The 16,212-nt window shown below is 41.8% G+C and overlaps 2 protein-coding genes across 2 annotated transcripts; one reads left to right on the top strand and one right to left on the bottom strand.

Moving 5' to 3' along the window:
• The first annotated feature begins 1,133 nt into the window (after positions 1–1,133).
• Positions 1,134–3,508, top strand: LOC103724197. Its single transcript, XM_008815386.4, has 3 exons — positions 1,134–1,594; positions 2,051–2,395; positions 2,539–3,508. Exons 1-3 carry the CDS (start codon positions 1,313–1,315, stop codon positions 3,046–3,048), a joined length of 1,137 nt encoding a protein of 378 aa, XP_008813608.1. The 5' UTR covers positions 1,134–1,312; the 3' UTR covers positions 3,049–3,508.
• A 588-nt stretch (positions 3,509–4,096) lies between these two features.
• LOC103724196 (ATP synthase subunit gamma, mitochondrial-like) lies at positions 4,097–15,958 on the bottom strand. The gene is made up of 9 exons (XM_039126164.1): positions 15,662–15,958; positions 13,963–14,006; positions 13,696–13,848; positions 6,892–7,005; positions 6,681–6,808; positions 5,757–5,879; positions 5,548–5,667; positions 4,634–4,755; positions 4,097–4,496 (listed from the first exon to the last, which is right to left on the bottom strand). Exons 1-9 carry the CDS (start codon positions 15,757–15,759, stop codon positions 4,427–4,429), a joined length of 972 nt encoding a protein of 323 aa, XP_038982092.1. The 5' UTR covers positions 15,760–15,958; the 3' UTR covers positions 4,097–4,426.
• Between the last annotated feature and the right edge of the window lie 254 nt (positions 15,959–16,212).

Consider the following 16,212-nt stretch of genomic DNA (forward strand, 5'->3'; position numbering starts at 1 on the left):
GACCCCTGATAGCCCTTAGATATTTTTTAGAGTTTATGTGTATGTTTTCTATGTTTTTCGAAGCACATGGAGTTGTAAATTGACTTTCAATCATGTTTGATGATGTAAATATAATCATATTTGATAATATAAATATTTGTTATTTATATATATATTATATTTGTTATTATATGACTTCTCTTATGCATGTATTTGGTGTATATATTTGTATAGAGTTTTAAAAATTTTTAAATAATTTTTTTAAAAAAATAATTTATACTTACGATGCTTTAAAATGTCGTTAAAATATAAATTAGCAATGCTGATTTGTATCGTTAATTAGCGACGCAAATAAGTATCGCTAATATAAGATGCTTTAGCACCGACGATATTTAAAAGCATCCAATTAGTGACGCTTACAAGTGCTGTTTGTTATAACTCACGATGCAAACCAAAAGTGTCATAAAATTGTTTTCCCACGGTAGTATTGCCGGCGCTTTTGCGACACTTTAGAAAGCGTCGAAATCTGACTTGCAACGCTTTTTTGCATCGGCAAATGCATTAGAAAGCATCGGTAATGTTAGATATGCAAGTAACTTACTCAAAAAAAAAAAAAAAAAAACAAAGAAGAAGTAAATACAAGTAACAAAAATTAGGTTGCATCAGATGAGAGCTACAAGCAGGAAGCGTAGCTCACCTTGTTGAAACTCTGAATCAAAAACACTGCAACATATGCAAATTATCTGGGAGTCCAATGAAGGGGCTGGCGGGTGGGGAATTTAAGAAATAGGCATAACGAAGAACACCCCTAGTTTTTCCCAAAAAATAAAAAAATTATCATATTGTAAAGAAAATGGACTAATATATATAACTAATTTTAAATATTATTTCAAATACTAATCTAAACTTTGGTTTATAGCTAGCCTAGCTAGCAGCATATTCTTTGGATCATGTTTTTTTTTTTTGTCCTTTTCCTTCCCAAAAACATGAAAAATCAACAAAATTTTCTCATGAGTCAATACCAAGGGGTAGGCCGGTCAAAAAGCCACGTAAAAATACCGTGCGATTCCCTTGAGACCACATTGCACCCCCGGAAAGATAGGTTGGAGGAGGAAACCAGCCCACAAGCCGTCTACAAGCAAGGAGAGGCCTGTCTTCGTCTCAGCCAACCCCAAAATGACTTCCCCTCCCTCCTCCTCCTCCTCCTCCCCTTCGTCCAACAACAAAGCCGTTAGCCTGCGCGCGGGTGGAGGGAAGGTGGGCCTTCCCTGAGAGCCCGCTTCTCTCTTCCCCCCCGCCTGCTACCTTTACCACCACCACCAACAACCTCTACATGAGGAAGCTCTGCCCCAATTTGGACCGCGAGGATGGCCTCGATACCGTGCTCGAGGTGCCCATCCCCGAGGAGATGTTCGCCGGCACGGGCACCAAGTCGCAGAACATGAGGAACTGGCTCAAGGCCCAGCCCTTTGACAAAGCTACCGAGGCTCCGGCCCCGCTCACAGGCCGCAGCGCCGAGCTGCAGCTCCTTCTCAATGTTGTCGGCTCCCCCCTCATCCCTTGCCCCGTGCCCAACGACCTCGCATTCGGCCGCTCCATCCGCGACTGCTCCATCGTAAGAGTTCTACAATGATCTTTTATACCATTTGATGTTGTGGCTTTGTTAATATAAACATCATAACCAACAATACTCGGATGAGTGTGCCAACCATTAATTAGTTCTTAACAATGCCATAATTCAAATCATTCCTAAATAATTCTTATGGGCTTTGTCTTCTCTCTTGTAATCTTTTCCCGTCTTTTCCTTCTTTGCATTATTACAAACATTAGTGCTCTTGGGGACATTAACAATGGGTGAAGATTCTTTTCACGGAACAAAAATGAACGAACGGAAAATGCATGGAAACCATCACCGTATGTAAATAAATACATATTATATGTCAAACAAAATAATATCTCTTAACCAAAAAGTTTAGCACGTTCTCGTGATCATGGAACGATGAAAGAAAGAACCTAGTCCTTAATCATCCTTTAGCACAGTGCATGACACCTTGAATTCTGGTTTTGAAAGCAAGCGTCGACGGCCAAATACATCATCCAACAATACATCGCCGCGACGGGAGGGCAGGCGGCGCTGATGTCGGTGAACAGCATGTATGCCGTGGGGAAGGTGAAGATGAGCGCCTCGGAATTCCACGTAGGCGACGGGAGTGTGCAAGCTCAAGCAAAAGGGAATGGCGAGATTGGAGGGTACGTTTTGTGGCAGAAGAACCCTGATCTTTGGTACTTCGAGCTCATCATGGGTGGCAGCAAGATGAGCGCTGGGAGCGACGGAAAGGTGGCGTGGAGGCAGTCGGCTTCCGAACAATCGCATGCCTCCAGGGGCCCTCCACGGCCGCTGCGTCGATCACTGCAGGCAGTCCCCTTCTCCTCACACTCCATACACTAATCATAGACTTCCTGTTTTGATCACATTTAAGTTAGCAAGTTAAAGGGAAAACGGATTGAAACCAAGGGAGCTTCTTTCTTCACACTTTGCTGCATTACTTGTACGACCAGGGACTAGACCCGAGGTCCACCGCCAACCTCTTCTCAGAAGCGGTGTGCATCGGCGAGAAGGTCATCAATGGCGAGGAGTGCTTCATCCTGAAGCTAGAAGCGAACCCTGCAACCCTGAGGGCACGCAGCGCCGCCACCTTCGAAATCATCCACCACACCATCTGGGGCTACTTCAGCCAGCGCACTGGCCTCCTCATCCAGCTTGAGGACTCCCACCTCCTCCGCATGAAGTCCGGCCGCCGCGGGGAGAGCATCTTCTGGGAGACCAGCATGGAGTCGGCGATCGAGGACTACCGCTACATCAACGGCATCAACGTTGCACATGCCGGCAGGACTGGCGTCACGCTGTTCCGCTATGGCGAGGGCTCGGTGAACCACAAGAGGAAGATGGAGGAGATTTGGACCATCGAGGAAGTGGACTTCAACCTATGGGGGCTGTCCATGGAGGTCTTCCTACCGCCAGCCGACCTCAAGAGGGAGCAAGACAATGAAGACAACCTTGCGAGATGATCATACCTCTGCCTTCTTCTTCTTCTTCTTCTTCCATGTTTTTGTTAGACATGCTGTTGTTGTATCTTTCCTTGTCTTTCCTTTACTATTTGGGGATCTTTGAGGAAGGCAGAGGTTTTGAAGAGAATGACTATGGGAAGTAGATAGGATTCTGTTTGTGAAATGGGGGAGAGGAAGATACCACCAGCATTGAAGCCCATTGGTCTTCTTAGTAAGAAAAGCCCATTAGTCACAAAACCACAACAACTGGATTCCCATTTCACTGTTTGGGACTTTTAGACCTGAGTTGAAATTCTTTACAATGGGGCCCATGAGTTCTTTCAAGTTCTTTTAAGATTTTGTGCAGATGATGGGCGTCAGAGATTCCTTGGAGAATATTTTCCTTTTGGAACTCCTTTCAAGAAAAAATTGTTCTGCACTTAACTACAATTCTATTACAGGTCATAAATTTGCAGCTAAAGTCCCAATTTAATTCTAAGCAAGCATAGGATCTTTCTCCATCATGCCAAGGGTGTCGAATACAAGCAAAATTCACTCTGGTTAGAACTGACAGCACCCCTGCCTCATTTTCCCATCTTTCGAATGATGGTGCTCAAATTTAAGAAGAATCACTGATTCGACCATCTAGTGCATTTGAGAATACATGAACTTTCACATAGTGATTCACCACCATTGCCCAGAGAAAGTAGAGGTCTACTTCTACACGTTCCATCCTCCATTACACAGAATCATCAAGAAGCTAACCTATTTATAAGCAGCATCCACCTAGTCTAGCACAGAGTGTTCTTTTGGAAAATCCGAGAATTTATTTATCTTCCACTAAACATTGTATACATCTTCAAGGCATCTACTGGATCCTATATCTCTAATTTTGCCTGTTTATCCATTAACAGAAAAACTTCTCAAGGCTAAATCCCATAAGAGAACCAATTCAACATCAATCATGAATTCTTTTTCTAAGAAGGTGGAGATTAATTGCTTCAGTCTCAAGCAAACAAGCAAATACGCAAAAACTGAAGAAAAAGAAGATGACCTGTTGCATCCCGTGGTTGAAGAACAACTTTCATTGAGATGCTTAAGACTGCTGTAGCCCGTAGACATTTACAAAGCAGTGATGGTAACCATCCAAACATGCGAAACAAGCAACATGCCATGGGCTGAAGACTACTTAATCAACCATGATGGGAATAATTGCAGAAACCAAAGAAATGGATGATCCATTCTGGACAAGTCAGTTAAAAGCAAGAGGAACAAATTACTCCTGCAACATTTGTTATACCTCTGGGGCAATTATTGCAAAATCTTGACATGGAAAACAGTCTTCAGGAAACATCAGAAAGCCCCTGAATGGAAAAAGGAACAATTCTTGATCTCACGTCTAGCCAGTGAGTGCTGATGCTCCTGATATGATCTCGATCAGCTCTGTGGTAATTGATGCTTGACGGGTCCTTTGGATAAGAAGAAAAGAGGGCTATGTCAGCACTAAAATTTTGCCATCGATAATGAAACTTGTGGAGATAGAGAACGAGAGTGACAGAGGGCGAGAGTGAGAGAGAGAGAGAGAGAGAGAGAGAGAGAGAGAGACCTATTGTAAGTGAGGGTTAGCCGGTCAAGCATTTCACCAGCATTTCTGCTGGAGCTATCCATGGCTGACATCCTTGCTCCCAATTCACTGCATGCATTTTCCAGGGCAGCATTGAACAGAACCTGCCACACAACATGAACCTTCATAATCCAAACATAAAATAGCACATAGCGCAAATGACACAATTAATGCATGGTTATGTCATGACTGATGGATCATGATTCATGTAGAACTTCAAAAGAGCTGCTACCATGGCCCCACTGATGCAGCAAACATCTTTTCCACACAAATGAGAGCTAATACTAAGCTCGTTAGCTATCCTCTGTTCCAACAACATTTGCCCATAAATAAGATGAAGAGCTAACACTAAGCTTATAAAGCAAACTTCTATTAGAACAACATTTGCACATTTTTAAATCCTTCCAAAATGAGTCGCCCAATCTACAACCATTTTTGCTCGATATTCAGACACCCATAAATCTCGAACTTTACCCCCAAACCACAAATATCTAGCAAAAGATGCAATAAAGTCTCTCCACTCCCCAGCTAAAGGTATAGACCATTTCTATGTCCAATAATTAACTTATGATCTAACATGGCCCAAATACTTCCATAACCTTCCTGCTTGGCCTAAGCTTAGCAAGTTAAGGCCACAAGATAGCCAAGTTAGCATTACCTGTTTTCATGTTACACCACTCCTGACATTTTCAGCATCCACTCCCTATCCACAAGTCATTCCATTATGTCTAGTTCTCTTAACCATAGTTGAATTTCTGACAATCCCAGAATCTAACTGATCCTTATGTGAACCTAGGAGATAACTGCAACAGTACTATACAAACGAAAGGAAATAAACAGTAAAATGAATTTTATAAAAAATATAATGCATATGCTTGTGAAGAGATAGCACATACACAAGAGAACTGGAACTCTGCCAGATTCTGAAGCACTTCAGCTTTTGTTTCACTCCCTTCTATTTCATATGAATCCAAATCACCAAGTTTACCGCCTGATTCTGACTCTCTCTCCACGACCTGTGTCAGTATAAAGTATAATATTTATCTTTGCTTAACTATGCTTGGGCAAGATGTTTGAAAACAGCAAGAAAGAAAATTATGATCACCTCAGGAGATAGTATGGTTGAAACTGTTGGAATAAAAGAGACGACAGAATGGAACTTGTTGAAAATGATTCTCAAAGCATCGTATTCGACATTCTTTAAAATATCATCAGCAAGAACAGAAACCTGACAGACCAACAATCAAAAGATGGCCAAGAAAAAGAAAGAAATTTTAGTAACAACGTTAAGTGTTTCAGTTTTATCGTGCATTTATATTCCAGGACTATATTCTCAGTTACCAAGAGCTATCTCAAAGCATGTATTCCATAAAACCCTAAGAATCAAAACGACTTGAAATAATATTGCTGAGTTTGCATAGAAAACAAGGTAGCAGGAAATTTCCGGGGAGGAGGAAAAAATACACTTTCGAAGAGGAACATAGAAAGTAGGGGCTTTTTTCTGAAAATGTTGTGCTATGCTTCTTTCGTTTGGGTTATCACTGCATGTTCTTATGATTATCTATGGTTTAGCAGTGTCATACAAGCTCAGACATGGCATCCTGACTATGCATGATGTTCAAATGTCTGATGAGCAAAAGTTGAATTGTCAAGCATATGCAAACTTGGATGGATCCAAGCTCAAATTCAGTTTCGTTGGCTTTTCAGTTGGACTTGGACACTTATATGAGACCTGTTTGAGCCAGGCTCATGCTGTCTCATTCACCTCCCTAGTTATGCATGAAGTTGGAATATCTAACATCATCAAAAGTGAATTTGTAACTTACAATTTTTTTTTTTAAAGAACAAACTTTTAACAGAATAAAACCCCAAAATTGGAACATCTCGAATGAAGGAATAAGAAAATGAAATTACCCAGCCAACAACAGTGCATTATCATTCTAACGCAAACTCCAGATAAACCTAACCAGATAAGGATCCTCGCAACAGAAATGATATATGGCAATGATACAATAATCACAATACAGACCTGAGTGTAATTTAGTGGATTTTTCTGCAACTCGGTTATGGTCATCTCAATGCTGTTCTTTGAATCACGCACCAGCTGAACCTTCCCTTTTTCTCCCAATACAACATATTTTGTTTCTTTTTCAGGACCTAATGGCAGAAAAAACAGTACTGAGAATAAAGTTATCATAAAAAAGAAGCTACCAAAACATGGAATTATTTCCAGACAGTACCAGAAGTAAATTTGTAGAGAGACTTGCTGATTTTGACTGACGTAGAATTGATGCCCCCACAAAGACCTTTGTCAGAGGTGATAGTCACGATAACATTCTTCTTCACATCAACGCCTGGATTGCAACACATCACAGTCAAAAACATTTAACCGGGAACACGAAATCACAAAAGAACAAGTCAAGCAGTCACTAAATGAATGTAAAAGGCTAGAATAGAAACAACTGATGCTACAATCTCAGACCAGGAAAGGGAATGGTCCAGGGTGGGTAGAGAAAGAGCCAGACAAACATTTAAGACTAATTGGTTAAGTTCGGCCACTATGACACATACTGGATGCAGGAGCTGAATTCTGTTAGCATCTACCTTTCCCCTGTATTTGCCATGCCCCGTACCCGGATCCGTGACACGGCCGTGCTATTGCCGACTACTACCCATAATAGCATGAAGCCTCATACATAGGTAAATAGGGTAGTCAAACCATTCAAACTTTCATATATTAAAGAAGTTCTATTACAGCACACTGAGTGGTACAAAACACAGAGCTTCTATACAGTTTATGTATACAAATGTATGTTTGCTCTACCCCAAAAGAGAGAAGCCCTGATACAAAATAGGAACATCTCTAACTGTTATCAGTGATGAGGATCTGAAAAAAAATACCAATAGAATGGTATGAGCTACACGGCTCAGTAAGTAATCCTGCATAATCTTACCGGATCTAGTATAGTACTAAACATGTTCATGCAGGGTTTGAAAAGCTAACATGCACCTTACTTAACAATTCATCATGATAAAATATTCATACTGAATCAATAATCATGTTATGTATGTTATCAAAAATCTTCATGTAAATATACACTGTAAGATCGTACACCGGCATGCTGTGGTTTACACCTTCCGATGCTACGGCGGAGTCATTATCGGCCACTGGCGGGGCGAGCTCAGTTATTCTATGGCCACTGGCGGGGCGAGCTCAGTTATTATACGGCCACTGGCGGGGCGAGCTCAGTTGCTTTCAGCCCGTAGCATCTAAAAGTCCATACATAATACTTCTTGCAAGTGGTACACTTAGCTAGAGGCAATTCATCCTCTTATTTTATACTTATACCATAATTACTATATTAAGTGCAATTATGGTAACGAAATCCCAATCATCTTATATGCATAATATTTTAAAATCTGTATAAGCATGATGTATGCATAATCATAATTTCTATGACTAAAACATGCCACTTGTATCCATGATCTATGATAAGATCAAGACAAGTTACTTACAGTAATTCGCTTTCCCACGTTTGACCAGTTCAGATGACGGATCCTTAATCACCTTGCTTTGGCCGGTTGCAGTCGGGCAGTACCACCTCAGCAAGCTCCCTCCTTCCTCTCCTAGGGCTTCAGGGTTTCTTCAACCTCTGACTCCAGGGGTCTGGCTCTCTGGTTTAGTGTTCCAGGGGGCTTAGGGGATAGAGGGTATAGTAACTGGGTTAAAGGCTGAGGGCTTAAATGATCTCGTTTAAGGGATGAGACCCCTTCTGAGAGGTCCCATCCTCTCCTCCCCCTTGCTCCGGGAGCTTCCAGCTGCCCCCTTTGTCTCAGGCCAGCCGGGATTGGTTGCCAGCAAGGGTGAGAGGGGGCGGGCTCCAGTCTTGCATGGTCAAGGGCCCCTCAGTGAGGTCCCGTCTTCTCCTTCCCCCCGGCTCCGGGAGCTTCCAGCTGCCCCCCTCCTCTGCCACTGGGCGTGGTCTTGCCACAGGGGTGCGAGGTGGCGAGCTCCCGTTTTGCATGATTGAGGGCCCCTAAGAGCTAGCCCTCCCTCAGCCGGCCAGCTGGGGCCCTATCAACTCACCCTCAGCATGAGGTGGCAGCCCTCCACAGCTGCCACCCATGGGTCCAGTACGGCCCACTAAAAAATCTGGCCCAACACCCCTAACTGGGCCTCAAAAGTATTGGGCCCAGTTGGTTTTGGGCCCGGACATTACATCCTCCCCCCTTAAATAAATTTCGTCCTCGAAATTAAACATACCCCAGGTGGACCGATGTAGCGAGAACTCATTTTGCCGTGTCGTCCGAATCGGGCAAACTCTTCAAAAAGGACATTTTTAGGTAGACAAAGTTTTCCTCCAAAAATTTCAGTTCCCATAACTTAGCAAGAGTCGCCCGGTAGGGGGCCTTGAAGAGGGGTCCCTCTCCTCAGATCGATGATGAATTCAATTTCTCAACTAGGAGGTAATCCTGGTAATTCATCAGGGTAAATGTCCGAGTATTCCCTGAGTACTGGAATATCTCCCAGTTCGATCTCCTTTTGTGTATCTGTCACCACTCTGTCACTCGCACTGGCATTCTGACGAATCAGCGCGAATACTCTGGGATCGTTCCTCGGCCTTTGGTCTTCAGGTGTAGAAAATCTAGGCTCCTTCCTCGTTCGGCTCGGGCAGTCACACGCCATATGTCCCACCTGCCCACAGTTAAAACATGTCCCAATTTTCTTTAAACAAGGCCCACCGTGGAATCTACGACAGTTAGGACATGGTCCGTTCCACCTCTTCTGGGCCTGAGTATTTCTTGACCTATCATTCTGGCTTTCAGTTGACCTGGGTCTCTTCAGATCGCCCTTTTCTCTTTCCGACCTATCCAGCTCGGCTTCCACTTTTAAAGCTCGGTCCAGAGCATCCCGGTAGTTTATAAAGAGGTGTGAGGATAATTGGGATCTGATTTTGCATTTCAGCCCCTGCTCGAACCGATTCGCTTTACTCATCTCATCTTCCATAAACTGGGGGCAGAATCGGCCTAGCTCATTAAACTTGTTGGCGTACTCCAGGACAGTCATGTACTTGAACTGAGCCAGTGATAGGAACTCGTTTTGTTTTGCCTGCCTGACTGCATTCGGAAAGTATTGAGTATAGAATAATTCCTTAAATTCTCCCCAGGTCATCCTATTGATATCATAGGCTGTCTCTATGGCAGTCCACCAAAACTCCGCGTTTTCCTTCAACATAGGGATAGCTAGTCCAACTTGTACTTCCTCGGGAAATCGGAGTGCTCGATACATCTTCTCTATCTTCCGAATCCAAGTCTCGGCTGCCCCAGGGTCCGATCCACCGTCAAACTGTGGTGGGTTCAGCCTGCGAAACCTCTCATAATGAGATTCCATCGGTTGTACAGGCCTGATAGTCGACTGCATCTGCTATTGTTGCTGAAGCAGTTGTGCAATTATCTGGTACACCCTTGCCAGGTCTGCTTGCGTTGCCACAGGGTCTGGGGTGTGTGCCCATGATTGTATGCTAGGGTCTGGGGTGTGTGCCCATGATTGTATGCTAGGGTCTGGGGTGTGTGCCCATGATTGTATACTAGGGTCTGGAGAAAGTGCTCTCATATCTCCTTCGTCCTCCATTATTCCTTATAGCTACCTAGCAGTCAAAAATTTAGGATGAGATTGAAATAAATTGCTTTCTTTGACTAATGTATTATGAAAATCTTAATATATTGTGATACTCTTAACTACCCATTACCCCAGATTTTTACAGTTATATTCTTGTTAAACCTACAGCTCTGATACCACCGAATGTCACGCCCCGTACCCGGATCCGTGACACGGCTGTGCTATTGCCGACTACTACCCACAATAGCACGAAACCTCATACATGGGTAAATAGGGTAGTCAAACCATTCAAACTTTCATATATTAAAGTAGTTCTATTACAACACACTGAGTGGTACAAAACACAGAACTTCTATACAGTTTATGTATACAAATGTATGTTTGCTCTACCCCAAAAGAGAGAAGCCTTGATACAAAATAGGAACGTCTCTAACTGTTATCAGTGGTGAGGATCTGAAAGAAAATACAAATAGAATGGTATGAGCTACACGGCTCAGTAAGTAATCCTGCATAATCTTACCGGATCTAGTATAGTACTAAACATATTCATGCAGGGTTTGAAAAGCTAACATGCACCTTACTTAACAATTCATGATAAAATATTCATACTGAATCAATAATCATGTTATGTATGTTATCAAAAATCTTCATGTAAATAAACACTATAAGATCGTACACCGGCATGCCGTGGTTTACACCTTCCAATGCTATGGCGGAGTCATTATCGGCCACTGGCGGGGCGAGCTCAGTTATTGTATGGCCACTGGCAGGGCGAGCTCAGTTATTCTACGGCCACTAGCGGGGCGAGCTCGGTTGCTTTCAGCCCGTAGCATCTAAGAGTCCATACATAATACTTCTTGCAAGTGGTACACTTAGCTAGAGGCAATTCATCATCTTATTTTATACTTATACCATAATTACTATATTAAGTGCAATTATGGTAACGAAATTCCAATCATCTTATATGCATAATATTTTAAAATCTGTATAAGCATGATGTATGCATAACCATAATTTCTATGACTAAAACATACCACTTGTATACATGATCCATGATAAGATCAAGACAAGTTACTTACAGTAATTCGCTTTCCCACGTTTGACCAGTCCAGATGACGGATCCTTAATCACCTTGCTTTGGCCGGTTGCAGTCGGGCAATACCACCTCAGCAAGCTCCCTCCTTCCTCTCCTAGGGCTTCAGGGTTTCTTCAACCTCTGGCTCCAGGGGTCCGGCTCTCTGGTTTAGTGTTCCAGGGGGCTTAGGGGATAGAGGGTATAGTAACTGGGTTAAAGGCTGAGGGCTTAAATGATCTCGTTTAAGGGATGAGACCCCTTCTGAGAGATCCCATCCTCTCCTCCCCCTTGCTCCGGGAGCTTCCAGCTGCCCCCCTTGTCTCAGGCCAGCCAGGATTGGTTGCCAGCAAGGGTGAGAGGTGGCGGGCTCCTATTTTGCATGGTCAAGGGCCCCTCAGTGAGGTCCCATCTTCTCCTCCCCCTGGCTCCGGAAGCTTCTAGCTACCCCCCCTTCCTCTGCCACAGGGGTGTGAGGTGGCGAGCTCCCATTTTGCATGATTGAGGGCTCCTAAGAGCTAGCCCTCCCTCAGCCGGCCAGCTGGGGCCCTATCAACTCACCCTCAGCATGAGGTAGCAGCCCTCCCCAGCTGCCACCCATGGGTCCAGTACGGCCCACTAAAAATTCTGGCCCAACACCCCTAACTGGGCCTCAAAAGTATTGGACCCAGTTGGTTTTGGGCCCGGACATTACAGTATTGTTCAGCCATGTTTCTGTTCAAGAAGAAACAAATAATAATTGATTCTCAGTAATTCCAGAGGAAGGTAGAGATGGTAAAACAAATAGGTTGTTGGTCTAAGAAGATGGAAAGGAGCTTTAGGAGTTGAGTTCAAAACTGAAATGCTCCACTTTCACTTCAAAGAATCTTATGATGATGTCAACATTCTCTCTGTTAAGATTGAAACTTGCTTTAGGCACAAAATATTTGTTATTCATAGCTCAGCATTCACCACTAAGAAAAACATTAGTGACTTTAGGAGTTCCACTAAATAAAAGACAACAAGGAACATAGTTGGAAATAATTTGATGCTTCCAAACATGTTTGCTTTAATAATTAATATCCACATAAGATGAGAAGAGGAGGAGACGAGGAGTACAGCATACAGTCCATTGGTTTCAATCATAGGCAGTATAGATGGAGAGGAAAGGCATAGCAGAGAGAAGGTGAAGGAGAAAAATAAAATAAAAGATACAAGGAGCGTAAGGGGCAAATTCAAACCATATTCATGTTTTCATTATATATCAAATATGCATTTATCTAAAGCACTAGAGCCTTGTACAAAACAACCCAAAATCTACTCATTAACACAACCATATAGGCTTTCTAACCAATCCTATATACAAACTAAGACATGTTGCATAAAGTAGTATAGTTGAATGGGCTAAAAACTTTAGTTCTCTTATGAGAATATTGCCCTGATAGATTTGAACATCATAGGTCTTAATTCATGTAATACTTTATTAGGTAGAAAAATTGTAGTAATAATATAGTTACAATTGTAACAATAATCGCAAAATCAAACAATTACAATAAGAAAAAAGTCAGAAGGACAAGAAAAACTGGCAACATGCAGAAGATGTGAAAGAAAAATCAATTTTCGATGTTAAAATCATAAAGAATTTCCAGAGGATTGTAACTTGGTTTGCTCCATCTTCTACAAGCTGATTTCTTGAAGAATTTGTGCTACAATGGAAAAGTTGGAAAGGAGAAATGGGCATTTCGAGTATTTCAAGGCATCTATTAATAGGCCCCGTGGATGTCTAAAGAGAGCTGGTCATTTCTTCAAGCAAATGATAAGTTGAATCCCGTGCAAGACCACAATGAACTTGTCCACAATGAGTTGAATCTGTGAAGAGTCATGACCAACAAATGTAAACATGCATGCACATACAAGAAAGAATAAAAGAAAGGCCAAATGTCATCTTTTTCATTGCTCCATGCACTCTCTTTTGTAGCCCAAATTCTGATTCGCACGACAAGGCCAGACTAAAAATGTAATCTGATGAACCTTTCCCATGTCACAAATGGCAAGAGTAATCAGATAATAATTTCAACCATATTTGACTAGATCCATCGTACCCAATTTTACCCAAAAAAATTCACAATTTAAAGCCTTTCTCTCATCACAAATATTTACATGTTCAGAAAGCTGAACAGAGTTTTTCCACATTACTGATCCTATATTGTACCACTTACAAGAAGGCTATATATTTAGGGAAATACAGAATTTATGGCAAGAAGGGGGTGAAAAGAATTTGAAAAAAATATTGCATCAGAAAGAAAATCAATCTAGATGTTAACACATCCAAAAGCATCTGTCCCTCAAAAATAATGGAAGTGAGAACCATACTAGGGACATCCCCAAGAAGTGCAGTAAAAGGTTGCCACAGTCCACGTGAATTTTCAGTTCTGACTTGAACAGCTCGTAGCTTTGATGCTGCCACCATTTTCATTGCCTTTGTAATCTTTTGGATATTCCTAACACTTTTCATCCTGTTTCTGACTGCAAGGCATGCATAGACCATAAAGAACTAGTTACAACACACTTACAAAAGCACAATCTAACTATGTGAGAATTTAAAAAAAGAATAGTAAGCAAGAAAGTAAGGGTTCTCACCTACTTGAGTTGAAATGGATCGAGTGCCTGATGGGTGGAACTCTCTGAAATACAAGCTCATGTTTAAGTTATGAAAATGTATGTGATCATAATTTTTAAAAAATCCAAGCAATGGCCTAAAGTAGACTAAGACTGCATAAGGGTATTCAAATTTGCATAGACATAATCATGCCAATCATATAAATAATTTGCAAACTATTTGATGGAACAACAAATTAAATAGTGCTCGAGTCTACTGATCAAAAATTTGCATCATCAGCATTTTATGGATTCGTTAGCAGCCAAGACATCCTCCACTTCACATATACTTGCCCTAACTGAACCTTCTTGATTCTGCAACATTCATCCACACTACCATACCCATAGCATGGTCAATGAAACTGAATTATAAAGATGATACCAAAATAGCGGATAGCAAAAAAATTAGGGTTTTCATCTCATTATCCTGAATTGCAATATTCACCATGCCAATTTGTAGATTCATTTTTTCATTCCTACACGTGTTTGCCACCCATTTTTTTACTTTGCATTAAGAAACTGTATTTATTGTTTTGAAAGTTGACTGCAGAGAAAAAAAATTGGAAGCTCAGCATCCAAACAACAAAACTTTCAAGATATTTTTTTGTGATAATTTGTGACCTCAACTTCACTCTATTTTCAATCATAGAATGACTTGAACATATTTTATCAAAATAATTCATGTCATAGTTCTTGATTCTCGACAATCACACCATTAAACCTAAGACTCCACAAATACACAGGTTCTCTTAGACTTTGAAGACTAAAGTAAAGAGGAAAAGACCTACAAATCAATGGGGCATCAAAACAAAAATAAGATCCCAGAAGACCCAGAAAGGTGGCACATAAAATGTCTGAAGGAAAGAGAGAATAAGATTCTTGTATTTGTTGAGGAGATGAACTTGTATCTCGTATCTTCCACTGACTAACAACCACTCTATCAAGTAATGTAGATAAATGAAAAACTACCTCTGGATAACCAAATTGGAAGTTATCGAAGGCACAAAAATGTTCACGATGGAGAAACACCTATCAAAGTTGGCACCTTGGCGAGTAGTTTGCCAATAACCAAGGGACCACTATCATTAGTTTTTTTTTTTTGAAAAAAAAATGTAAAATGGAATACCTAATGCCTCCTAAGAGGTGATCTCAAGTAATATTGAAGTGAGAAACGAGCAAGGTTTTCCCTTTCATTATGTGTGGAAGCGAATCGAGCATCTCGCCCTGGCAGCCTCTAAATAAAACACCACTCCAAAAAAAAAAGGCTATCAGTCTTTACACAAAGAAAAAAAAAATACCGTGGTTAGCAGTATCAAACATCTCAAAAGATCAGCTCATTGGGATTTATGTATAAACAAAAAAACTTATAGAGTCGCCAATCAGTTTCCTTGACCCAGAATTCTGATTAAGCTTGTGAAAGGAGAAACAAGAAACGAAAAATAAATCATTTGCTGCTTCTTTGTATGAACATTTGATTTCGTCTAGGGGTGAAAATTTTCTCCATTAATCAAGTAATTCTCAGGTAAGTCGATCGAGAACTGTTCATCTCATCAGCAGCAGATTTAGATCAAGACGAAACAGAAAGAAACCTTCCGAGAATCTCTATTTAATATACACCAAAATATTACGAAATCTAGCAGAGAAAGAAACTGAGATCGAGAGCGAATCGATGTGATCTTACTCCGAGAGGATCGCGGATCGAGCGACGGTAGAGGGTTTGTGGGATATGGGAGAGAGGAGGAAGCGCCTCCCCTCTCTTCTGAAAGCCGCCATCGCCATTGCTAACGCACCGATGAGGTCTACTCTGAAACCCGAGAAAGCGTCTGCCGCCGGGAGAGGGGATGGTATGGATTTGGGGCCGGTTGCGAAGAGTCCGCGACCTCGGATCAAAAAACTTTAGCTTGGACTTTCGCCGGAAAGTGAGGGACACCGTAGTGGCTGTATCCATCATGGTGGCGTGACAGCCGTTGGATTGGGATTGAAGGCCCTCGACCGTGTAGATCGCTCCATAGCCGTCTGATTTTCATGAACAAAGGATGTCCATTCAGAGCGATCAGATGCACGCTGAACCGAAGCATTCGCGTTTGATCATGGAGAGGGAAGTAGCGCCGGCCGTCATCCTCGGTTGACAAATATTTTTTTATTTTTAGACCTTTCTTTTTTTATCATTGCAGTTGCTATATCCCACTTTTATTTATCTATTCAAAAACTAACCTAATTAATCGTATATAT

The sequence above is a fragment of the Phoenix dactylifera genome, chromosome 4 (assembly GCF_009389715.1).
Source record: "Phoenix dactylifera cultivar Barhee BC4 chromosome 4, palm_55x_up_171113_PBpolish2nd_filt_p, whole genome shotgun sequence".
Classification (NCBI taxonomy): domain Eukaryota; kingdom Viridiplantae; phylum Streptophyta; class Magnoliopsida; order Arecales; family Arecaceae; genus Phoenix; species Phoenix dactylifera.